Below are 26934 nucleotides of genomic sequence, written 5' to 3' on the forward strand. Positions count from 1 at the left end.
TTCGCTATGTCATTTGATGATTTCACAATTAAAAAAAAAGTACTAATTGCTAACTTTTAAAATTTTCCCCAAAATAAAATTCTTGCTAAAATAATCAATTTTTCATTTTAACTGAAATTTTTTTAATTTAAATTCTTCAATATAGATTAATATACAAAGTTATACGTTCTATTAACTCTTACTATTGTCTAAAAATTGATTTAATTGGTACCTTGTTACAAAGATACCGCACTTCAATGACGGTTTCACAACAAACGACTGTGGATATGAATTAAAAGTATATTTAGAATGCATATTTAAGCATAAAATGACGCTCTATTGTTTACGACAATTTATTAATTAAAATTTATTCATAATGTCTCAGATAATATGCAGTGCCAACCCACTTATGTTTATTAATATTAATTATTCTCATATTAGATTTCTTTTTGTTTGGTGAATCTTCCCATTCACTTGTAGCAATTTTCATTGTTTTGTATAGTTCCTAACTAAAGCTTGATTTTAATAGAAAACTTTCTAAAAAAATAAATCTTATTTTTTATTAGTCATTTAAAATAAACTATCTAAAAAATACTAATATGTGACCAAAAATAAAAAAGATGCAAAATTTTCCTTCTTTCCAAGGTTTTATTAATCGTATTAACAATCAAACAATGTAGTTTTCCTATTAACCCTCATAGAATTTATTAGTCATAGTCAGATATTTTTTTTTCAAAAATAGGCAAAAACGTCTCTACCTGTGAATGAGAATTCGCATTTTAATCTCACTCCACTTTCTAGAGATGCACTATTAATATCTGAAACGTAAAAATCCAAGTAGTTTTTTGTGACTCTGTTTTTTTACATTTTTGAAAACCTGTACACGCTTGGCCCCACCAGTAAAAAAGCATACATCAGTTAAGTTAACAAGTCATGCAACAATGTAAAGATCAAATTTGTTATAACTCTTTTACTTAAGTTTTTTTAAAGGTCTAGTCCCTCTTTACAGTATATTCAGCTGTATCTATAACATCGTTTGTCTGATACGTATGTCCAATCATTCAATATACCCAATACGACATGTTGTATTTAACTTTTATATAAGATAAACGGAAAGTTCGTGAAGAACAAACTTTCTTGTCGAAAGTAACAGACGAAAGTATTCAAATAGACGACGCCACGTGTATGTTTGTTCTCGTCGTGAAAACAAAAGCGTAATTCAACAGTAACAAGTCCGGAAGAACTGAAAACTCCGTTTGATAGAACCTATAAACAAGTTTTAATGGTGTGTCGTTAAAATTAAAGCTTGCCGTTCCACTACAAACACGCTGGCGCTGTCTCAATAAGATCACGCAGATTTCGGGTTTTGGAAGCCAGTGGGTTACGTGCTTTATAATTGCTTGATGGCGGTGTATTATATACATTACAAAAGTATATTACAGGGTGGATCGGCGTTGGAAACATAGGAAATCCCATGCACATTTTGAACTATCCAAATATTATTGGCCCACATATTGATTTTACAGCGAAGTCAGTTTACAGTTTCAGAACAGTTTCAGTTAACATTCCAGAAAAAACTGCAACTATTTTTAAATTAGAATAGAACAGGTTATAATACAAAATCAGACAAATGGCAACATACCTTAAGTTGTCAACCTATGATTTTGTGAATGTCAAAATTGTATATACTCTACATTAGAGATTTTGCCTAATACGAACAAGTTTTACACATAGATAAAGGAAATAAATTTAGATTGGAATGCACGGCTTCCCGCTAAAACGTATAATTGTTTTGGTTCGCATACGTTGTACGGGATCTGGCGCTGCTATAGCGGTTACTAAGAACAACCGCAAACAAGAACAGAAAGAATTTTCTCTTGTCAAAGTTCTTCAAGATACAATCTTCAAGACAAAATCTTTCAAAATTTAAACCGCCCGCACTGAAAAAATACCGAAAAGTGTTTAAAGCGTCCATTTTAAAAGTAATTATTTTTCTATCTTGTAATTTAAATATTATTTACCTACTCAAAACCCCTGATAATTGTAAAAATGTGGCACTAAAAAAACTTAAGCTGTGTGAACTGCAAACTGCAAAAATCATCGTGGCATAACATCAGTTTCCAATGTTCCATAGGTATTTCATACTTGTCCTTATATAAAATAAAGTTTCTTATATGCAACACACTGTGTTTTATCTATAAAATTAAAAGAAAATAATAATAGATTTGAATAAATAATATATTTGGCGACATAATTCCGGAAAAAGCCGAACCGCTCCGAAATTATCAAAAGCTTTGGGTCGCGACCGTTACAAGAATAGTGCCAAATAATAGTTACGTTGTCCTTATGTGGCACTTTCCAATCTAAACTTGTTTTAAATTACAATATGCATTTCGGGGACACTAACCGTAGGTACTATAAAGTAGTAGTGTAGACTGTAGACAGTACAAACAAATTACATTTAACAATGATAAAATCATAGGTTGACAACTTTAGGAGCCAATATTTGGACAGTTCAAAATTTGCATGGGATTTCCTATGTTTCCAACGTCGCGTCAATGCAACTCCCGGTATATGAACCATGGTTTAGTTTATAAATATCTGTTAGTAGCATACAGCATACTTGGGCATTTTTTATAATTATTTAATTATTTCTTTAATTAAATTAATACATTTGGTGTCATAATTTGTTTTTTTTAAGGTATACATTTGACATTTGTTAATGTATTTAATTGAATTTGATAACGGTTTCACTCCAAGTATTACATATAACACAAAATTTAAGAGGACTGTGTTTCTAAACCGTAAACAATGCAGTTCTTTACAGATTCTGTGAGAAAAAGATTAGTAATTCAGTCTGTCTCTTGTCTTGTTCCCACGATTGGTGTCCCTCAGAAGCATGGCAAGATAATTGATTAAGAAATTCCTAGAAAAGTGTTTGAGCGGTAAGTCACCAATATATTCACAGATCAGAGTTGGAAGATAATAGAATTATCACGGTAGACTGTGGGAATTATTCCTTGTAACTTGTAACCATACAATACAGGGTGTTATATTACGTGGTCATAGAGCTACTACGGATTTTTGGAATCAAATATGCGTTATAATATGCCTGTATAAAGATATATCTCTTTCAAAATATTAACCTTGTGAGATTATAGGAGTTAAACAGATGTTATATACCACATATTAAGTAACACTGGCAACAATGCTGCCGTATCGGTTACACATTATCGCTCAACGAAAATGTGATGTATTTATTGTTTCAATTTGTAGTATATAAACGATTATTGTTGTTGATATTTATTCAGGTCATAAATTTACGAACTCAATCACAAAAGAATTGATTGTCTACTTTGATATAATGACCGAACATTTTTAAGAATCATTCACCATCTGTTTTTTTACGGTCATGAATATGAGACTGTATATAAAGTTTATATATTTTGTATTTTTAGACTATTTTTAGGATTTTGCATTATCAAAGATAAAGTTTGGTGTAAAAGCAAGTAAATATCTATTAAAAAAGTGCAAGACTGGCAAGGGTTTTGCCAAGACCCAGACTGAGATAAGAGGGACTTGATCTTGGTCTTGAATTTACTCATCACTAATAAATGTTCTTTTCATAAAAAACCGTACGATAGATCTCTAAATGTACTATTGCTACTGATGAAAGAATATATGTTTTTACCACAGGCTCATTATTTACATTTAAAGATGACCCAGTCATCACGTGACAAATGTGGAGCATTCTTTGCTCCATTGATACAAATTTAATCTAACCTTAATAAAAATATAATATTACAGTTGAGGGTTGGAACCTTTGGTGTTACACAGCAAAATAAAATTACACTAAATCACCACAATACACCAAAACACTTTTACTTTTACACTGGCGCGTTTCGCTAACCATGTTAGCATCGAATAAACTGTTTATATTATATATAAAACTTATTATTAGTTTATAATCATCTGCTGATGATGCTAACATGGTTAGCGAAACGCGCGTCCAGTGTAAAAGTAAAAGTGTTTTGGTGTATTGTGGTGATTTAGTGTAATTTTATTAAAAATATAATAGCTCAAGAGCTAGCACCGTCGGGAAAACGAAAATTTTAAGAAAGCTGGGCTGGCACTCTGTAACTAAATAAAGGCGAACGGCCACTGCGAGCGTAACTAAACTAAGCTAAGAATATGAAAACAAACGGTAATTAAATGGGAACTCCACTGAGAACGATTTCCGCTCAGTAGTCAGCTAAGTTTTCGTATTGTATCTCTGCTATCATAGAACTAATCGCTGCGAAAAATTCGCTGGAACCTGTCACGAACTAAAACGAGCGAAACTAAACTACGATTCGAATCTTCGTTCATATATTTTCGTTTTGTTTCGCTCAAGTAGCCGCTGACGCATTAAAAAGTATTCCCAGTGGAGTTCCCATTTAATTGTGTGTTGTTGTTGTTTTCATATTCTTAGCTTAGTTTAGTTACGCTCGCAGTGGCCGGTCGCCTTAACGATCGGTAGCGATAAAGAATACTGACCTTGGCCGTACAAACTAAACGGCAAGCCGCAGTATTCTTCATCGCTACCTATCGCTATTTCATTACAGAGTTTCACCCCTGGTTCTTTAATACTTTTGCTAAGTTCTCCTGACCAAAGTGCGGCTGACGGTATACTACTGCGGTTCACTAATGCGCATCTGTACAGGGTATCCCATTTTTGTATGTTTAATGGGATTTCTCCTTTATGAGTTGAGATACAATAATGCGATTTTCTGCTACTATGAAACTAAATATGCTACACATAGGTTTGTCCCAGCCTCCTTAGTTCCTAAAATACATGGCAAGCATTTACCGGCAGCCAGACGGTCCGCACTCTGTTCAGGAGAGCATAGCAAACGATATATTAAAGAACCAGCTTTCTTAAAATTCTCCCTCGAAACCGTTGCTAGCTCTCACACCAATCACAAGCAAATCGTACATCCGATGAACGGAGGCATGAAAATGCAATAAATTTAAAAACTGCGTAATTTTCTAACCAATCAAAGTCTTTAAATTCAACCAATCAAATTAATATCGTATCATCGTATCGTCGGACAACGGATCCGTCGGACAACAGGTTTTAAACTTGATTTTCATGCGTCTTTCTGATAGCATTTTATTGTCTAAGAAATCGCCAAATCATTATTTTATGGCCTTTAGAAAACCGTAACTGAAAATAAAACAACACTTACCGCTCATGTTCAACTCGGGCGCCACCAGCTCGTTGAGGTCGGGCTCCTCCCCGTACCAGAAGATCCACAGCTCCTTGGCGCTGGCCAGGCTGAGAGGGGGTGGCTGCGCGGGAGGCGGCGGCGCATCGAAGGCGTCCGAGTGGTGACGGTAGTGGCCGACGCCGACCGAGGACGAGACGCGGCGCCACACGCACAGGATGTCGGAGGCGAGGCAGCGCGCGTAGCTGCGCAGTACCGGATCGTCCAGGGGCTCGCCGGGCGGCACGTGGTGATGGCCGCCCCCACCGGGTCCGTGGCTACCGCCGCCCGGTTCCGACCACGTCAGTTTACGCCATTTGATGCCGGATAGTTCGGTCTGGAAAAGAAAGTCGGCATATTAGATATCAAAGATAAAAATTATGATGTTCTATATATCTGTACGGTCACAGTTTTAAAACGCAAATATTTGTGGCAACTTTAAATAATACGAATTCACTGTTTACTTAAGATACCTTGCATTAAGTGTATGTTTGTTCCTATTAAGGCGCTTCCTCAATTTATAAGGTGCGTCCATATTTGAAATGGTATTTAGTCGCAAAATGTATGACGATGAGGAGTTCGGTATAAATTTTCTTCATACAGTTTCTTGCTTCTGCAGCCGTAATAATAATAGTTTGATAATAGGGATCGACGATTTGGGTACGTCCGAGAATTAGTAGAGAAAAAGCTCGATATAGAGGAAATGATGTTGAAGGATTTAATTTTGGAAGACGTGGACGAGTTAAATCTCGAATACAGGTTTGGAGGTAGTTTCAGGCTTTTTTTTCCGAATGACGAGTAGTGATTTTGAGACTCTTCTTAATTTGACTAACCCTCCAAGCTGCAAGAGTGACACGAAATTCCCACAATGTCCTTTGTATAATGACTGGGAATCAACCGAGGCACCTTCCCATTTTCAAATGCTACTAGATAAGTGTTATCATTCATTTGATGAGTTTTTTTAATGTAATTGATGAAATATTTCTATTATTCTATTTGTATTTTATTGGTCCGTAAGTTTCTGATTTTAATACCTATATTCTAGTGTAAGAAAAGTCCTCTTTGTATTACGTTGAATTTTTTTGTTGCGTAAAAATAATGTTAATGTAGTTAACGATCATAAGAGTTAAATTGTTCATCAAAACTCTGCAAAATCTAGTTAATCTTAGAGAAATATCTCATCACTCAGTTATCACGTATCAACTAAATCAAAGATTGAAATCTCTAAGACCTCCATCCTGAGATGTGCCCTAAAAATTCACAAAATCCATGAAAATAGAGTGATTCTTAAAGAAAAATTCTTCATAAAAATAAATTTCTCAGTGTCTATATTTTTCAGTACAGATACTTTTATACTTTATACTTACTTAGATGACAATTCTTCACATCACACTAAATCGTATATCAGCTAACCAATCACAATAACTTGTCTTAACCTTGTCGTACCAAGACGTGTCTACAATACCTAGTCATCCAAAATAAATCAATATTTGGGAAAAGGAATCAATGGAGAAATACTGGAGAATCACGTAACCCAAAAACAAGCTAAATGAAATCTATAGGCACAACAATCTCACCAGCTTTTCGATCTGAAGCGAAATTACTTAATACATCTAAAAGATCGAGTAAAATACCATACCTTGTAACGTTTTTAGTTCGTTACATGTATTTTTTATATATGATTTATATGATGTCTGGCATATCGTCATTGGATTCCATATCGTTCAGGCCTGATAATTTATTTGGCACGCTTGGCGTAATTTTTACGTTCCCTAGTCGCCAACCCTGTTATCGTTTCGCTGTCAACATCGCTCCAAGGTTAGGTCGCTCTCCGCGCTTAACCTCACTTTTTTGTTCACCCGGCTTTTAGAAATGGCAATCTTGCTGCAAAATCTGAATCAGCTGCCATTTCGAAGCTACAGGTAAAGATGAGATAATATCTTTATTAGATTCGTTATTATTATTGAATATTTTTAGGGTAGAGTTTTGGATTGACCCACCTTAACTCGTATTTGTATTTTGCTGACACGTTGGTGTACTTTTGCTGTTGTCCTCCAGAATGTTAAATGGAAGAAAGGACATTTCTTTTGTTTATTATTGAGCCATCGGAAGTGTTTCGAGGTAGGTTTATTTTGTTTATTACACTTGTTTGGTTTTAAACAAGAGTTTCGTATTTTTAGGGTCTTATGAACGTACATTATCTTATGGACGTACGTTATCTTATGGACGGACTGTGTCCAAGGTACGGGTATTATCCAAGGTCCTAGTAGTATCCAAGGTACGGGTAGTGTTCCCTTGTACCATTATCCTATGTACGGATGTCCTGTGGATGAGTGTCCCCAGTAGGATTGATTTTTCTTACATATAAAGTGCCCCAGCGTGGATGTAGCTTGAGCCCCATGCTGCTTCGTTCCCATCTATAAGCTAGTTAGTTACGGCTGTATCAATTCATGGTGTCCTCATTCTGGCCCCTTTTGTTGTTTTGGCCAACAGGATCGCCGACAGACAGTACAGAGATGCGAGCCCACCTCACGCTGTTACTGTTTGAAGCAAGATTACATAAAGAACAGCTAAGTGTAGATTTAAGTTCTAGTTTTACATTTAACATTTAAAACATTTTCAGTCTTAAACAGTAACGTACATCTTAAGTAATATCGTACAGACTATGTTTAGTGGTTAGATTGTTAAGAACATTCATGTCGATTTAATATTTAAAATATGATTTAGATCTTAGGTTTCATTACATTACGTCTTGTAATGGTATTACTTTCATAGATATTTAGTACAACTCTTAACACCATTTTTTTACATATAACCACTATATATTTATTAGAATTCTACAATGTCATGTACCAGCAAAGAACATCATGAAATATAGTCATTAGTTTTAAGTAATATACAACTGTGTTTTCTTTCTCTGTACATGCCTGGCGCCCAATATTTATAATTTCGAGTTATTATTGTTAATTAGTTCTTTCCAGTGAAATACCTTATCCATGACTGCTCTACCAACGAAAAGCTGCCGTTCGCAGTGGTAATGTTTATAAAAAACGCTACAACCTACTGAACTCCTACACTTAGATGTCACAAAAATGGGCCAATATGAGAAAGGAAATAGTGGAACCGAGAGTAGAACACTTTCCAGGTACGTGGTACATAATCCTTCAAAAAGCTTGCGCATATTTAACGCGTAATCACTAGAACATCAAGTTTATTAAAAACATAAAGAACTGGTTCATCAATAGGTCCGTCTTTCACGAAAGATCTAGAGAAATTGAAATGACGAGATGTCACTAGCTTAAACAATAATTATATATTAAACAATGAATTATGTAAATCTATAATGTATATAATTATTTACTTTTAAATGATAAAAGTATATAACAAGCTAATAGTAGAAAAAAATAATTAATAAAAATAAATTAATATATGAAATGGAACAAGACAATGGCGATTGGCGATATTTTTTTAAATGTTTAACCGCTTATACTTTTAAACTAGATTTGATCAAGTACTCTCTGAATATATGCATAATTTTAAACAAATACATTACATTTATTATTAAATAGCATATAAAAAGGAAATAACCTTGTAAAATTTAAATGGACTCGCTAAACAGCATTTTATCTTTTAACACTTTGTATGTTTAAATGTAACATTTTTAAACAATCATGAATAATTATCGTTATAGAATAAATATAGTAAAAAAGAAAAACCACAAACGTATACTTCCTACTTTAATCATAAATATTAAAATAAAAGTTATGTGGATTAATTAATTTCTTTCTTTCTTGGAAACAAAACGCCAGACATCTCTCGTACGTATTCGGAGCGGTAATACGTCTGGCAACGTCGCGTGGTGCCGATTCGGTAACGCATTTTCTTAACGATTCACGTTTATTAGTCTCGCTCGTAAAAGAGTTTTTATCGGGCCGCTTTTACAGTTGCCTTTTAAGCGTATTGATACAGTTTTTTAACGGCTTATTTAGCGCGAATTAAATCGGAAAATATTAAATCTTTCGGCCTTCCTATTTCATTTTTACTCTCAATTTACATCATAAAACACAAACAAAGATGATCAACATTTATATTGGCAACTGTCGTAAAACGCAAAACTATACTCGTAGGTCATGAGATTTTAATTATCTCATATATTTACAATATTAAGTCAAAATATTTGTCGATTTTTTAAAGCAGTTAATTTCTTGTTGTTCGTTCATGTCAAAAGCTGTAGAGTCAAATGGATGTGTTCAAAGAATCCCCCAAAAAAGGTTGTTTATTTCCTGGTCCTAAACCTGAGAACGCCATTCCATTATTATTTACTTTTTTTAATTGCAACCAGTGCTAAAAAATGGTTTTTATTCAACGCTTGGGTTTACAATTAAATTTCCTACTCAATACCCAACTGTGACCCAACTGTTAGCACATTTAACGTAAGATTAGATAGATAGATATTCATTTATTTGTTCCGATGTTGGAGCTAAAGCATCTAAAGAGCCCGCAGGCATGGAACATTGTGAAAATAGCAAAAAACAAAACTTAAGACTTAATATAAAACACAAATAAATACACTTAAATAAGGAAAACACTAGAATAACACACGACAACAAAAAAATATAAAATTAAGAAGTAAAGCTGAAGTAACTTCCCCAAGATATCTAAAGCCGCGTATAAATATGCCGAGGCAAGTACGAGACAAACCCGAAACGAGTATGAAACGAGGCTATAGCAAATTCTTTCCAAAAGGCGTACTAATATGCCGAGACGAGGACGAGACGAGTCAACCTCAAGCGGAATTCGTCATATTATAGCCTCGAGCCGAGCGATTTAGCCTCGAGTTGTATTGAATATAAAGTGTCGATACTTTAAAATATTGATAAATATATTAAAGTATTATTCGATACCATTCAATATTTTAAAAAATTAATTAATAAATTTAAGTATAATGTGTTTTTTAATTGGATTAGGATCGAAAAAAATCAACAGAAGTCCCTTGTTTTAAATTTGTCGACGTTTCGCAAAATTTATTTGCATCTTCAGGACACTACAAAGTTAAGAGAGCAAAATACCAAAACAAACAACTTAAAACACATATCAGTGGAATTCCACACATACACAATTGATAAAACTACCCTAATGTTAACAATTAAATAAAATATATGTATATGTTATAAACTTAAGATCGCTTGTAAATAAAAATAATAAGGGATAGGGCCAGAATATAATCAGGATATTTTCTTATTCACATTTAACGAAAAAAATCGACGATGGTGGCACTGTTTTATACAAAAAACTACCCGGATCAGAACTAAATCAGTCATCAAACGATCTCAAATTACTAAAAGCACTTGAAAGAAAATGATAAAACACTTAACCTAGGGTTGGCAACTTTGAAAATAAAAAATAGGGGCGAGAGGATAAAAAAAGGCACAGGCGAAACATTTTTGAAACGTCGCTCAAATGTCGAGAATTTACCAAAAAGTTATATAAACGGTATGCGATAAATATTTAAAATACACAAAAATATTTATACTCAAAACAAACTTTTTTTCAAGACATAAACTAACAGTAAGTAAACATAAAATTACATAAAAGACACAGATTAACAATTCTTTAAAGCATTGAAGCATTAAAGTTGGTATGCAACAAAGTTTTCAATACGTGAGAGAAAAGAGGACAATCAGATCAAAAAGAGGACTGTTTCTGGAATAGAGGACGGTTGGGAACCCTATTTTAACCCCCTGTAGCTACGAATCAAAGCAGAATTGGATTAGTTGATATAAAAAATAAATCTTATTTTTACGTGAGGAACTTCCCCACGAGAGATGGAACATGTTTTTTGAAACACCCTGTATATGTTTGTTTAATTTCAAAATAGGTAAAAAAACAAGCTAGATAAATTAAAGGAATTCATGATAAGTTTAAATTATACTCGGGCTGTTTACATTAAAAAAAACTGGAGAACGCCGACTGAGATACCTGGAGATAACGGCACGGCAGCGGCGGCGGCGGAGCCTTCTGCCAGTGCCGTTTTTTTGAGTCTTTAATTATTTTATTCAATAATATATTTTGTATGTGGTTTGTATATCTATAAAATTTTTAAATAGAGTAACAGCGCTTTCAGATGGAGCGGACCGTACGCGCAGAGCGTCCGCACGGATGTTTTTCAAAGATAGCTCATCCGGACGGAGCATACGCGACCCAGGTGAAATTGTTCATATAAGCTCATGGTACTTGCTCGAAGTCGCGGACGCTCCGTTCCATTTGAAAGCGCTGTAAGATAAGACTTAATTCGACTTTATTTATTTAAAAAATTAGAAATTTAAGTAATTAAGATTTAAATTAATTAAACATTTAAATGCCAATAACTAATATATTGTAAATAATATATCTGCATTTCTTCATTTCTAAAGTTGTATATTTTTTCAAGGTATTCAATTCGCTACATTATTATTCTATGGTTTTCCATCATTGCAACACGCTTATTAATAATTTTTAAAATATTATTATATATATAATTTTAAATCTAATTCCCAGTTTTTTAAACCTTCGCCGTAATGTGCTTTCTGAACAGGGTTTTTTTAAAGCTCGGAGAGTTTTTTTTTAATTATTTCTATGGCGGGAACTTTATTATATTCATATTTGCCATAAATTAAGTTTCTTAGTAGTCTGGAGTTCAAATTTCTGGATTTTTCTATATCGAATCGTTCCTTTCTTTGTCGATTCCCTTTATTTATGAGAGTACCGTAAGGAACTTCTGAGAGCATGGCCACCTTTTTCAACACACTCGATTTGCCTCTCTTATCTTCTATGTATCCTATATGTAAAGAAGCTTGTTTTACATCTTTAATTCCGTTCAGCAGAAATAGCGCATAATTTACGTTTGAGTCGTTAATAACTCGACGAAAAGTTCATTACGTTTATTCATTTTTCATAAAATTTTCATGTTTTTATAAAAGAAATCACTAATAAATCTTTGTACATGAGATTTACCTACTTTGGCTAACTTACCTATACTATTTTAGAGAAGACAAAATTGCATCTTTCTAGTTAGGATGCATTATTAACATTATTACAAATAAAGGAAAGAATATTTATTTTTATATAAAAATGGGATGTGGAATCCGAGCCCCTTGAGACTCGAGGCAATTGTTCCGCGGAGCCGCGGTGTATACGCCACTGGTTAAATAGACGCCCCAATCCTTTTGATGGTTCGCCAAAGGCTCCGGAAAAAACGGAGACAACGCCGTCCGGCTGGGCATAGGCTCGGCTCGAAGCTCAGACCCCGTCCCAATATGACGAGTCAACCTCAAATCCGCTTGAGGTTGACTCGTCTCGGGTGTCTCTCGCACTCGTCTCGACATATTTATACGCAGCTTAACAGAAGTCACAACAATAACTGTTAAGTCGGATTTCCACTAAACGGACAAAACACAGATTCTGTAGTTTTCAACAAAACAGCAACTGGAGTTTCCAAAGTGAGGAATATTTTTGTGTTTTGTCTGTTTTTGTAAACAGAGTTTGTTGGGTGGAATCGGCACTCAACCATCCAGTTATTTTTTGATCTGTATTTCTTCCGTGTATCTAATCAATAGGAACAATTAACGTTGTCTCCAAATTCGTTAGGCGACATTCTTATAAAATTATGAAAGGATAATGTTAGGTTAGGTTGCTGGGGTTTGGGATCATGTTTGATCCCTCACTCGGAGGTCTTGGGCCCATTGTGATACCCCTGTATTGTTATACCAAACTTTCCCTTCATTCTTTCTTTGCGTTAAAGCACTTCCAGCTCTTTGCAAAGTTCCCGATGTAGCTGATGTTGGCTTCTGCTGCTTCCTCTAGTCCCTCCAAAAAACCTTGCCCTAAAGTTTTAAAGCGTTGGTATTCCAGTGCCGGACAGTGGCACAGCAGGTGTTCTATGGTTTCTTCTTCCTCTCCGCATTCTCTGCAGTAGTCGTCGTTGGAAATCTTCCATCTCACGAGAATTACCCCCGTGGGTGTACTCTAGTAGTTGTTTTGTCTTTTTGCTACCTACCACTAAAAGATGATGTTACTTCTCCATTTATTTCTGTCGACATTTATCAAGTCGTATCATGATTTTACCATTACCATTTCCTTAATATAATCGTAGTTAAAAAAATGACCTGTTTCAATACATTGGTCTCTTCCGCGTTTACCATTTTACACACACAATACTTTATACTATAAAAAATCGACAAACCATAATAAATAAATTATGGAGAGAAGGCATGATGAAAACTTTTCTTCTAGTAGAACACTTTCACTACAGGAAACATTTTCAAAACAAGACGCTGTTTATTTTCGTTGGGTGGAATTCGAGTTTTGAGTGTGTTTTCGAAACTGAAAAGATATTGTTTCTATTTTTGTAAACAACACTAATCTGTACTAGAAATCAAGAAATCCTCGCCTAGATTGTAGAGAAACCATACGCCACCGCATCTGGCATGAGGTGGTCAAAACGATACCCCTCCTACAAGCTTGTAGATTGTATAGGAGGGAGCAAGTTAATCACCGCGACCTTATATATCTATTGTGACCCGCCCTTTCTTGAATTATAACTCATTATACAGTCTCAGGGCTTTGACAAAAGCCAGTGCCTGAGACGGTTTTACAGAGGTTAGTTCTCTCCAATATCAGTCGTACTAAAGTTATAGCACGAATGGTTGTCGTCTCGGCGCACTTAGTGACGAGGTGTTCTGGTGTTTCTCCATTTCCCCCCCCAGAATCTGCATTCGCCGTCGTTTCTTAGCTTTAACGAACTGAGATGTTCATTGAGGAGAGAGTGTCATGTTAAGAACCCCGTGACAACCTAAAGATTGCTCTTACTTAAATAAAGGAAAATTGATTTTTCTCGGTCGGAAGTCTTGAGAATTTTCTTCTTGTGTTAGATCGTTGGAAGACTCCCATTACAGGTTGTGGATGGAGTCTTCCAGGTTCTCGAGTTCTGCTTTAAGTTGGTTTCCACACGGGAAGCAGAACGGTTCTGGCCAGTTAGTGGAGTGTTCGCTCATTTTCTAGCTAGATTCTCTGTTTTTCATATCTTTCTATCCCCAGAGTAAGAGTACTTCATTTTATTAAAGCCTAATTTGTTCAGTTTCTCTAGACATTCTTTGACCCACTTCGAATTGATGGTTGCTGAGCTGATCGCTCTTAAAGCTGCTTGACATTGGATAACTCTTATAAGCTTATATGCAGATGGTATTTCTCCATAATTTGTCAAAAGACCGTAAGAAATTTACACTGATTGAGAAGAAAAAAACTATAACTGAAGTTTTAACGATATTTTCACACGGATCAAAAACAGAAAATAACACTATGGAGTATAGCATAAAAACTCAAGATAAATGGACTACAGATAGAGATGCCACTATCCTATAGGAACTAAGTATCGCATAGTCACTATAACAACTACGGTGGTTCAAAATATCTACTAGGTCTGCATGAAAATTGCAAGCACTTGTAGAGACCTCTTGTGCCTCGTGCTAATAACATCATGATAGACTGGTTCAAAAGGTACACACAATAAAGTCGTAACAAAATAGCTGACAAATTGGCAATGCTTCCAAGCGTTTTAAACAAAAATAAAGTGGTATGCAACAAAATAAAACCGGATTCAAGACAAATAAGAAAACACCATTTAATTTGTTAAAACTGGTTTTGTTAATAATAATTTATCAGGTCGTCGCCACGAAGGAATTAATAACGTAGAAATGCATTTTTTCTACAGCTGTCTTGTATAGAAAGTGTCTGATAAAGAATTATTTCTAAAAGACCTAGTAAACTGTAATAAATGAAATATTCAAATGAAGAAAAAAAAACTATTAGACTCTCTAATAATACGATATTTAATGCTCAGTTTAATTTGTTTAATATAATTTAAAAAATTATGTCAAAATATATACTGAAATTATAATTACCTTTTTAAAGTGATAAAAAGGGTGCTTTTAATTAATTTTATTAGTAAACGGTGTAATTATAAAACAATTAGTAAGTGCTTTAATAGTTTTGTTCATTTTCATTCAATTTTTTATAATTAATAAGCTTTAAAAAAGATTTTGAGCTTCGAGGTTAAAGCAAAATTAATACTTATTTTGCTTTCCTCAAAATATCAAGAATTAAAGAAAGTAAGTGTATTTTCTATCATTATTATATTCTAATTATATTTCCGAGTTAAATTTATTGGCAATTATCCAAAATGGACGAAATAAATCGTTCAACCTAAGTGCTACTAATAATAATATTACAATGGATACAAGTAATGCATATAATTATATACTTATGAAGATAGTATCTTAGTTTGGAGGAAGTATAAGGAACGATATATTTTACGGATTTTTAACAAGATAAAACAGTAGATATAACGATTGTGTTACTTTTAACATCGCTATAAAATCGGACACATTTTCAACAGGTTCTTGCGCATCTGTTTCAGTGAAAGTAACAATCACTCGAGCGGATGTTAAGTCTCTTTTAAGTGAAATTTTCTTTTAAAATGAACAAAAAATAACACATAGCCGTTCTAAAAATCTAGATTCTTCAATATATTTAGAAATTATTTGAAAAATTCCAAGTATTTTCCAAGTAATTATAATATATACATTTTCAATTGCTAATGTAAGTACCAAAAACTTAGTAAAAACTGCAAAATAATCATTTGTAGTGAGAAAATTTAAGGTTAAATATATAAAAAATACAGAGAAAGTAACATAAACGATTTTATTTAAATACTTTTTCTCTCATTGTATAAACAACGTACCATTCTCGAATATAGCCTTGTTTCTGTTAATGAAACTTCTTGTATTTTAAATATCTGACCTACAAAACATCTATTTGACCTACATTTCAGAATTGAGTTTCAAACGATCACCGGCTTGCTATGCGTCGAAGTGCTTTTGCGATAGCGCAATGGAAAAATTGCAATTACTAAATTGCATACCTAAAAAAATAATTTTTGTTCTATACAGAGAAAAGTAATCGTTTAAGAACCGGTAACCATAAAACTGGTAATTTCTCTAAAAATGCGGCTGGTTTAAATAATATTGATTCCCCTCCACCTTATTGCGGCAACACTATCACCCTACAACACTACACGAAGTGCTAGGATGAAGCAAGAAAATGGGCTAAAGAAACTTTGCAATCGGAGGCAGGTGAAAGTAGATTGTTTGATTAACAGGTAGAATCGGTTTACTTGAATAACAACTATGGACCTGCCCTATCGAATGGCCTCTTGTAATACTTGCCCTTATTTCTGGGACACCCTGTATAAATAATAAGAAAGTAACCATATCTTTGACGATGTCCAGCGATATTCTTCGAATTCTAACTGGAAATCTAACTGAAAATAATTACAAACTCAACAGGCACCTTAACAAAGTAAAGCTTAGTGATACGAGATTATCTGGCAAAATCCGAAAAGGCTCATAATGTTTTTGAGTGCTGAGTAGGGGGGTGGTAAACCCTAGCCTAGGATATATGCTCACTTTCCTTCAACTTGTCTTTCGTTTCTACAAAATTCTTTGGTTCTTTTTCGACATGCCCTTTTCTGAGCTACAATAGAGCTGGGTGAAAGATTTTCAGTAATTTCTTACTAGAGACCTACACAGATCCAAAACAAATAAAGCCACCTTATCAGCAATCGCCTTCCCCTAGTACATGCAAGACCTTGTCGTTGGTGGGGCAGGTCCTAGTCAAGTGTTAGGGGGAATCTCCTCTAGCACTTTCTCTCGTATACTCAGTCGCAGAGTACTGCTGTCCTGTGTGGGTCAATAGTGCTCACACAAATATTATTGATACCTAGCTGAACGAAGCTATGAGGACTAATCAGGCGCAGTGAAGTCAACACCAACACAATGTATGCCTGTTCTGTCAAATATTGAGCCCCCGGCACAAACAAACCTACCAGTACACCGGATTGCCTAGATAACCAAAGACAAAGGCTCAAATCTAGGAGACCTTCATGGAAACTGGGCGAAAGACTCATCCATGAAGATTTTCTGCCTCAAACAGCCTGTCAGAACGAATGGTATACGTCAAACCCCGAGTCGGCAAACTTAATTAGCAATCCGACACAAAAGCCCTAAGGTTCAACCTCCCGTGGAAGGACGTGGATGACCCTCAACAGCATACGTACTGGTGACGGAAGATGCCAATATATGAAGCACAAGTGAGGAATATCAGAGGATGCTCGCCGTGATTGTGGGCACCAACAACAGACGATATCTCATATTGTAACAGAATGCTCCTTGCGAAACTTTCCGGGAACAATGTCTGACACACATGAAGCTTCCGATGAGGCGGTTGACTGGACGAAGGCGTTAGACATCCACCTTTAATCAACCAGTCACTTCACCAAATTGTAACTCGTAATTTTTATATGTACATATTTTTTGTTTGTTTTTACATTGTATTGTTCTATCTATTTGGACTTGATGTTTGACAACATGTGTTTATGTGGTTGTATGTATATTTTATTATTGTTGGCAGTAGTATCTTTTGCTACCAAATATATATAGACTGTGTGATGAGTTATAACTCAACGAAGGGGGCACAATGGATCTTTAAGATCGCAGTGATTAACCCCCTCTACATCGGCAATCGCACTCTTCATTCTGGAGTTTGGTTTAGTGCTGCAAAGTGCGAAAAGCACCTCTTGAATCGAATTAGCACATTTTTGACGGTCAGACAGTCTGTTTCTACCGTCTCAGATATCTGTAGATTTGTCCAAGCAGTGGCTTTTAAAGTTTTCTCTGCCAGTGTCTATACCGGGTTTGCAATTCTGGCTTTGCGTGACGATTTTCATGTGTACGAAGAATACGGTCAATACGCTCAGTTCAAAAAGATGATCTGAAATATGTAATAAAAAAAATCTGAAAGAATGAACAAGTACTTATTTTTCCAAGCGTATGAAATATAGCGTTGAATTAAGTGGTTATGTAATAATAAACACTTTGCAATTTTCTCTCTCCGGCTTACAAGTTCGCCATAGCGATTCACTCCTAGACATGTAAACACCGACCCAAGACTTCTCTTGTCGATGTGATATACCCAACATTTTGCAGTTAACCCTTGATTATAATAGATTCTCCAATTATCAAACGGCTTCCCTTCAACCACACAGATACCAGCTTTCGTCGGACCCTTTACTCCCTTCTACATCGCCGTCGATCAGCTGACCGCGTTTTACCGGATCGACCGTCGCCGCCGCGATTAGCCCCATAAACCGGTTATTAGACTAGGGACTCGCCCCCTCCCATCCCCCGGGTTACCATGACAACCCACGAGACGAGGCGGACGCCGCCGCTGCCGGCCAACCTGTTGGCCGGTCGCGGACCGCGACGTTGCCGCCGCTTCTCATACCCCCTTTACATGCAGCCACTGCCGCTGCTACTCGCGCTGCCCGCTGTCCTGCCCTCAATAATTCCACGGCAGCTGTAGAAGCAAGTGACAGTTTACATGCAGCTACTGCGCCTCGCATTGCTATTGCTCTCCATCAGTAACGTAGAAATTGCGGCGGCGACAGCGCTCTGTTTTTTGAGTTTGCAAAATTATATTAATATGTTAAAGAGAAGTGTGATAGAAAAAAACGCCGACGTATTTGTGCACACTTTAGCATACGCAAAGTAGCACTTTCCCGCATACTACGCGGTAAAATATTTTTCCCGGACACTGATTTTGAAGCAGAATTACCATATTATAAATTACTAGATGATTAGCCTTTCAAATCGTATCAAAAAGTATGTTCGTATATGAAAGTAATTTGTACTTAAAAAAATCAAAAAACGTGGATGGCATGCAGTTGACAAAATATGCATTAGTGGTTTCCCTAAGTAACTATCTGAACAATAATTTCGCATCCCAAATAACATGAATATTTTGTGCTGTTGTATAGGAAAAATAGTAGGTAATTACACGACAACTAACACTCGCGGCGCCGGAGGTTCGGCAGCGGCAGCATGTAAACAGACATTGCCACTCGTGCTGCCGTTTCTTTGATGTCCCTTCAAAATACCGCTACTGAAGGGAGCGTACGGCAGCAGCAATGGCATGAGCAATGGCAGGGCGAGCGACGTGTTTACATGCTCGCGCTGCTCACTTCCCTGCCCAATTCCATGCTCACTGCCGCGGAAGTGGGCTGCATGTAAAGGGGGTATCACGCCTAATTTGGCGGCGGGCGAAAGAGCAACGCGGAAACGGCCGAGACGAAACGAAAACGGGCGATGTTTGAGGAGGGTGAGATCGGGAGAGGGCGGTCGGCTTGCAGCTTGTTAAGGGATTCGGTAATAGAGATGGGGTAATGCTCTTATTTATGTAGGGGTAGAGAAGAATGCTCTTATTTATGTAGTGGTAGAGAAGATTAATACCAGGGTATTAATAACTATTATACTTAGCTCTTTATAATGTAACTAGTTGAAGCCTGGCGCATCCGCCACGACATCAGGAAAAAAAGTACTTTTATTTATTTTTTAATTAAATGAAAAACAAAAAATCCGACTACGACAGTTTTTAGAAGAGACAATTGGCTATCTTTTAGTAAAAAAAGCAACTTTCTAGAGCAAGTCGTTACTTCAGTAGAGACGACACAGATAAACATTAGCATTTTATATATGTAGATAATACTAAAGTTTGATAATACAGAACGATTACTCTCAACGCTATTAAAACCAAATAGGAATATGTGAAGTCCTTTTAAAAAGAGATGGCGATTTCGTCAGACTATTACTATTAGAAAAAAATATGTGGAATTAGACCAGCCCACTCCAACTTATTGTTTATCGTAGTAAACCGAGTTAAACCGTCTTTTAAATTTAACTAGAATTGAAGGGTCCAACATGATAAGCGCCATTTTACTAATTTTACAGGAGAGCCCTGGACAGCTGGGCTGGTAGTTGTCAGATTCTTTCCCTGTATGTATATTTTTACTAGACATAGATAAGGTTTAACAGCTTATTACCCTGCAGAGCTTACACATCTTGTAGGGACCAGTTAGACCTTTTTTTCGATTAGGAGGGAAAAAATCTTGCGTAAGACACCCACAGTTGGGTAGTGCCGGATTCCTACCGGCTAAAAAAACCTCCTCTAACTTCCACTTTACACTGGAATCCGCTCTCGCTCAATGCAAAGGGTGTCTATAGATTTACTTCATGATGCTTATAGTGTCTCTTCCCTCTCTTTACAACTTATTATATTTCGGACTATCCGATATAGGTATTAGCTTTCATTGTTCTTCCCCTTTAACTAAGTACATCATAAATTCGCGTAAGTCAAAGTCCCTGCCGGTTTCTATACGGAATTGTTCCCTAAAAACCTGCCATCGTTCACACGCAAACAGTGTATATCGAACATCATCATCTTGACCACAGTAAATGCATGATGCACTATCAACCCTACGACGATGGTATAAATATTTTCTAAAACACCCATGGCCAGACAATGCTCGACTCATGAAGTAATCGACTTCTCCGTATTGTCTGTTTAAACATAGTTGTATTGCAGGTAATAACCTGTATGTCCATCTGCCATATATTCCATTATTCCATTTCTCTTGCCACTATTGGAGAAGTTTTGTCCGTGCTAGATTTTATCCATCCCATGGTACCTGACCAGTTAAACCTACTATAATTCTGTAAAGCCTTAAAATTAAAAAATTCGCGCTAATCACCTTTTCCCCTGGACCTTGCAATTATAATCGAACAATTCAATGGACATCTTGAAAAAATGAAGCTAAGAAACACTATTGCTATTCTTTACGAATACGCATTGTATATTTTGTTGTGGTTTTCTCGCAGACGAGACGTTCTTTTTTTATTTACTATGCAAGTGCCCTACCATATATCAATAAGACTCCATTTAGGGATGAATCTGCCCACCATAGCCAATTTAAGAGCGTAAATTAGCTACAGTAGGCTAAACTATTATTTATTATATTATATTAAAAAAAATATTATTATATTATATTTATTATATTATATTAAAGCTTGATTTTCATGCATCCGTTATACGTTGATAGGTTGGTCCGACGGTGCTCTGATTGGTCATAACGTTTTCGCGCCACTTTTCATCCGTAAATATTTTACTTCAGCCCGTCAACGGACCCGTTCATACGATAACGGACGTTTTGACACTTTTTTGACAAATTTAATCTAACCTTAATAAAAATATAAGTAAAATAGCAAAATCGTTATGGAAACGAAAATATAAAATGACACCAACGTATATCCGATAAACGGAGGCATGAAAATGCAATAAATTTAAAAACTGTTTTATTTTCTAACCAATCAAAGTCTTTAAATTCTACCAATAAAATTAATATCGTATCAACGTATCGTCTGATAACGGATGCATGAAAATCAAGCTTTAGTCGCATTGTTGACATGTTCACCTATTATACAAATTTTTAATTTGTATAATAGTTAACCGACAGCGGCTTAAAAAGTGTTTGTTCTAAGGGATGATGCACAAGGAATCCAATGGTTCCGAACTTTTTCAGTCACATTAAGTTATTCTCCCTTCATCGATCCGATCAGATAAAGATCTGAGAAATACGAAGCCAATATTTAAATGTATTAGACTGAATTGTCGAATTTATTGTCAAAGGAATGCAGCTTACTAAACTAGAACCGTCAGTATACTAAAAAGGTGATGTTGTTAACATTACGCTTCAACTGTCCACTATGACCTGTTAGGGGTTGTGGATCCCAAGTATTCATTTAAACCAGTGTCAACCTAGGTAGGTACATAAACTTTTTATTTTTATTAGATAAAAAATCAGCTAATGTAATTCCCGTCGCAAGATTCGAACCTACAACCTTCAGCTTGAAGGACTGAGAACTAAACAACAAAACTTGCATTCCGTAACAACACTTAGCCAATTAGCCAATCACATGCCATTCTCATCAATAAAAATTATTCAGTTATGTATTGACCAACTTTCAGCTAATAACAATAATATTAATCCTCAGAAACATAAACTTAAACGCCAACTAAACCTATAGACTCCTAACAAATAATATATATTCAATTGCCAACTATTGCTACTGTAACAGAATCAATCTGCCTCATTGATAATTTAATGCCTAATTTATGTTGGCTAAATAGATGATATCACGACTTAAATATAAAATCCAATTACTTTGTTTTAAAAATATCCGTGATTGAATATCGGTGAAGTTCTAATATACTCGTTAATGGCACAGTTACTATTAAGCTTTAATTTTCTAACAACATAAAACGTTTAACTGTAATTGAATAGTTTCAGTCGATCTAATGATCATACTAATTTGTGTATTCTTTTCTCGCTATTGCTAAACATGAAAGCACATAAATAAAGTACAGGATTCCATTCCTATCAATCAGTTTAATTTCTAATGGAGTACAAAAACCAGCTAAACATGCTGTTGGGCAGCACTAAACAAGACATGCATAAGATTCAACGGGACATCAATCAATCAATCAACATTCATTTTCGATTTAACGAGTGTTTAGCTTCAATACTGCCAATCAAATGCATCAAGCTTTCAGATGGATTTAACTCACTTCAATGTTTTGAAAAGTATAATATTTAAATATCGTTACTACTCACTACTTACTGGACTAATACATATTGGGCGAACCAATAATATAGACTAGATTCAGAATGCGTTTTAATTATTTGAAAATAGTTCAGAGACTTAACTGTTTTGTTGGGCGGAAAGAAAATTTAAGATAAATATTTCCCAGCTATTAAAAATCGGCGATAAACAGAAAGATAAATATTAACTACACAGGATCTAATGAGTCTGGTAAACAAAAGAAAGTCTTCTATAGACACCGAATATTATACTCTTGCTGAGTAAGAAAAAGAAAATTTAGTATATATCGTGGTATGTTCAAATAAGTTTATTAGCTTTATCTTATAGTTTTAATAACTATAAGATCAAATAAAATAATCAAGTTAATTTAGATATATTTGTCTATACTTTCGATTAAACCCCAAGCAGTTTTGTTTTCATTGGCGTGATGTGGCAAATTGCTCAACCTTAACCGACTTCTTAAAATAGCGTACTTTTCCTTACGACCTTAGAGTGGTAAAGAAAGAGAGAAAGATGATTTTAGGTTATGTACTGCTGATTCCATACAAATGTCACAAAAATAATTACATTAATGCTTTCTCTTTAAGTTAGAGAGAAAAATATTTAATCACTCCTAAAAATATTTTTTTACTGATAATTAGATATACCGTCCTTCACTAATAGAATATTTTTGGTTCAGATATAATGCTTTTATATTTAATTACAAATGGAAGAGAAACGTTTGCTCAGCGGGTAAACCATACTTGCTTCCAAAATCAAAGCAGAGACAAGGCCACCAAAGCAGAGATTTGGGTCGCAAAATAAATACTCCAAACCAATGGGCACCTACCCCAGCATCCTTCAGGCAAAAATACATGCTATCGAAAGATGCGTACAACTTATCTTATATAGGAAGTATCCAGAACAAGAAATAGCCATCTTATCCGATAGTCAAACAGCATTAAAAGCGATCAACTCAGTAACCATCCACTCGAAGTTCGCCAAAGAATGCCTAAAGTAAACCTAAGTAATGCCTAATTAAGCTGAACAAATTAGGCAAAAATAATAAAGCCTTCCTACTCTGGGTTCCAGCTCACCAAGAGATAGAAGGCAATAAAAAGCAAACCATCTAGCTAGAAAAGGAGCGTTTTAGCAGGACAGTGTCTCCCCAACCCCCACCTCAGTAGATTGAAGTTAAGAAACAACGGCGAATGCAGATTCTGTGGGGAAAATAGGAAAGCACTAGAACACCTCATCACTGAGTGCGCCGAGACAACAACCGTTCTTAAAACCATATTAAAATGCCAACCACGGATTCACAATGACGAGATCAGTATAATACTACCAAATTGTTAATATCATTTTAAATACATAAGAACAGAGAAATTATATTAATAAAACCATAGCGGAGAGAGTAACTTATAAGTTATAAACCTCTATTTGATATTTAGCCATTGCATAATCTTGTAAAGCAAAGACATATTTCCCTAATACGTATTTATATTATTTTCACAAATTACAGATTAGAAATATAAACAATTCCGTTTTACAGACAACGTATCAGTATTACGACAAACTGTTATCTACACAGTATCTACACCAGACTTTATCGCTCTGAACCTACCTAATAAGACATACAGACGGCGACGAAATTGGGAATAATATTGCGAGAGCGTTAACGCGTCCGACCGGCTCCAAACTATCTTCGCCGGAGCGGCAACGTCGCATTCCAGCTAGGGTCATCGCACGTGCTACGGCGCCGGGTGGCGGTAGTTCGATACCACACACCATCCTTTTTTTTCCATACCTTTAGGCGGATCTATCTTCCGAGGATGCTTTTTGCTTGCGTACTTATTAAGACCGTTTGTACCAATTACATTTTGGCTTGCATTTTGGTTAACGATAAATGGAATTTCGATCTAAGTAAAGAAATTTGGTTTCACGAATTTGTTGTCAAATACAATTATTCATGCTAGAACCAGGAATGGGCAGCTACGTACTTATTCACTATTTTTAGGATTAAAATAATATAAAATGTAAAAAAATTCTTGTTTGAATATTTTAATCAGATTAACATGTATTAAAATAACAACAACTAACAATTACTTGCGGCCATTCTCGTGATTGCTTTTGCATGGCCGCAGAAGGGTTCTGAATAAGAACCATAAAACGCTCGACAATGCCATTCATAGGCTCAGAACCCTTCAGCGATGTTGCAAAAGCAGTCACGCGAATGGCTACAGGACGATGTGTGGACAACAAACTTCTAGAATGGTGGAAAAGTGCACCGGGGCAGGCGATAAAATTCATAGTAAAACATATGCCAAAATTCACGACAGACCTGATAAGCAATGTAGTGGGTCTACAAACAGGATATTGTAAGCTGAATAAGCGTATAAAGCTAATGGGATTGACAGATGAAGCCATGTGCAGGTTCTGTCAATCTGAAGAACAAACGACAGAACACATTTTATATCGGTGCGAGAGCCTGGCAAATGTGAGATTCCCGTTAATAGGCAATTATAGCCCATTGACAGAAAGCTATATAGGATATATATATTCTCGAACTGGGGATTGTGCCTAAATATCAAAAGAGAGCCACAATAGATCTGAAAAGGTCGCAGAGCCACCTCGAAGAATCTAATATGATTTAACAATTACTTTTAATAAGCAGGTTGTGTGCGAAATAACTTGTGTCGACAAAACTATGTTAATCACAAGGAATCTGTTAATCAAAAGAGATCCTCTTATGAATAAAAACTTCTGTTATTCCTTATCCCCTTTACTATTATACTTACAATATCGTTTCTAACTTTTGATGTTATCCTCGTTATTATTCCTCTGACTTTTCTCTACGTCGACATATTTTTATATTTATTTGCTTGCATATTCCTATTACAAATGTACAAGCTTCTTCCAGCATTATATTCCATACAATATTTTCTGGATCCTCGATAATCACATCTTCTCTTGAATCAGAAATATCTTCTTTGAAAAACCATGATATTTTAGACCAATATAAATAGAAAAAGAAATAAGACTTATGATTATGTCGGGTTTGAATGCTTAACAAGCATTTTCTAAATATTACAGAAAACCTAAAAAACGAAAAAGGACTAAATTTTAAGCGTAGTCAGTTTAGTTTTAAACAAAAAAGTGCGAACTACTAGTAATGCAGATACTGTAGAGAGAATTAGTAATGCATTTACACGGGAAACCATTAGGTAGTTTCATAAGAACATTTAAAAAGTAAAATATCTAAATTTTTGAAATTTTGTTAAGTCTCTTGGTGAAGAAAGGCGACGAAGTAATACTTATATCATTATGGAAGAAATCCAAACAAGAAAAGGAAACAATCATAAAGAATACTAGACAGGTAGATGATACGGTATCTGAGAAATGCAATCACTATGTTTACCAAGTTGGTTGAGACGTAACAGATCGGTCTTAAGACTACAGAAGATGTAATTTACTCGGCCTTATAGCTACGTACAGACAAATACACATATGCGATCACCAATATTCAATACTAGATAAACAAGGAAAGAAACTTATTTGTTGTAGTAGATTACCAGTACATCATCTAAGTTAATGCATTAAAATAGCCATGCGTCTAAAGAACATTAGTATACACATATTTGCAGACGTATGCATAACGATCTGATAAAGAATTATACGAAAGTTCACACACATGCATATATATCTTCAACCCTATCGCTAGAATTCGTACATGCACACGCACATATTTGAAATATTCACGATGTGGAAATTGGAATCCTTATTGATTTTTTTCCTTGGGTCCTCTCTCTCTTTCTCTCTTCCTCCCCCTGCTCACTTCGCTATACCGCCACCCCCGCCCCTTCGGCAATGGGCCATGTGGTTTGACAGCGGGCGGCGGTGTTGCCCGTAATCAATAAATGGCGAGGGGATAAGTGACGAAGGCCTGCGATGGAAAGGACAGACCGGAGTACCGATTTACGGTAAAAGAAAAATAATGTTATGTAATTACATTGATTAGATGTATTGCTTTAATTCTCGTTCTTCAGCCGCTACCCATTCACTAAAAGAAATAGCTGTCTATCAACATTTCTACAGTTATAGGATTTTTATTCGTTCCACAACACAACATATTCATCACAATC

General features: G+C 35.4%; 1 protein-coding gene across 5 annotated transcripts in view; it reads right to left on the bottom strand.

The window, feature by feature from the left end:
- The window catches only part of LOC115874255 (mediator of RNA polymerase II transcription subunit 13), a 166286-nt gene that overhangs the window by 117486 nt on the left and 21866 nt on the right, over positions 1 to 26934 (bottom strand). For all 5 annotated transcript variants that reach the window (XM_030889356.1, XM_030889352.1, XM_030889355.1 and 2 more), the window contains exon 2: positions 5208 to 5562. In XM_030889356.1, coding sequence (XP_030745216.1) covers positions 5208 to 5562 — 355 coding nt within the window. The remainder of the gene's footprint in view (positions 1 to 5207; positions 5563 to 26934) is intronic.

The sequence above is a fragment of the Sitophilus oryzae genome, unplaced genomic scaffold (assembly GCF_002938485.1).
Source record: "Sitophilus oryzae breed Bouriz unplaced genomic scaffold, Soryzae_2.0 scaffold_125_pilon_pilon, whole genome shotgun sequence".
Classification (NCBI taxonomy): Eukaryota; Metazoa; Arthropoda; class Insecta; order Coleoptera; family Curculionidae; genus Sitophilus; species Sitophilus oryzae.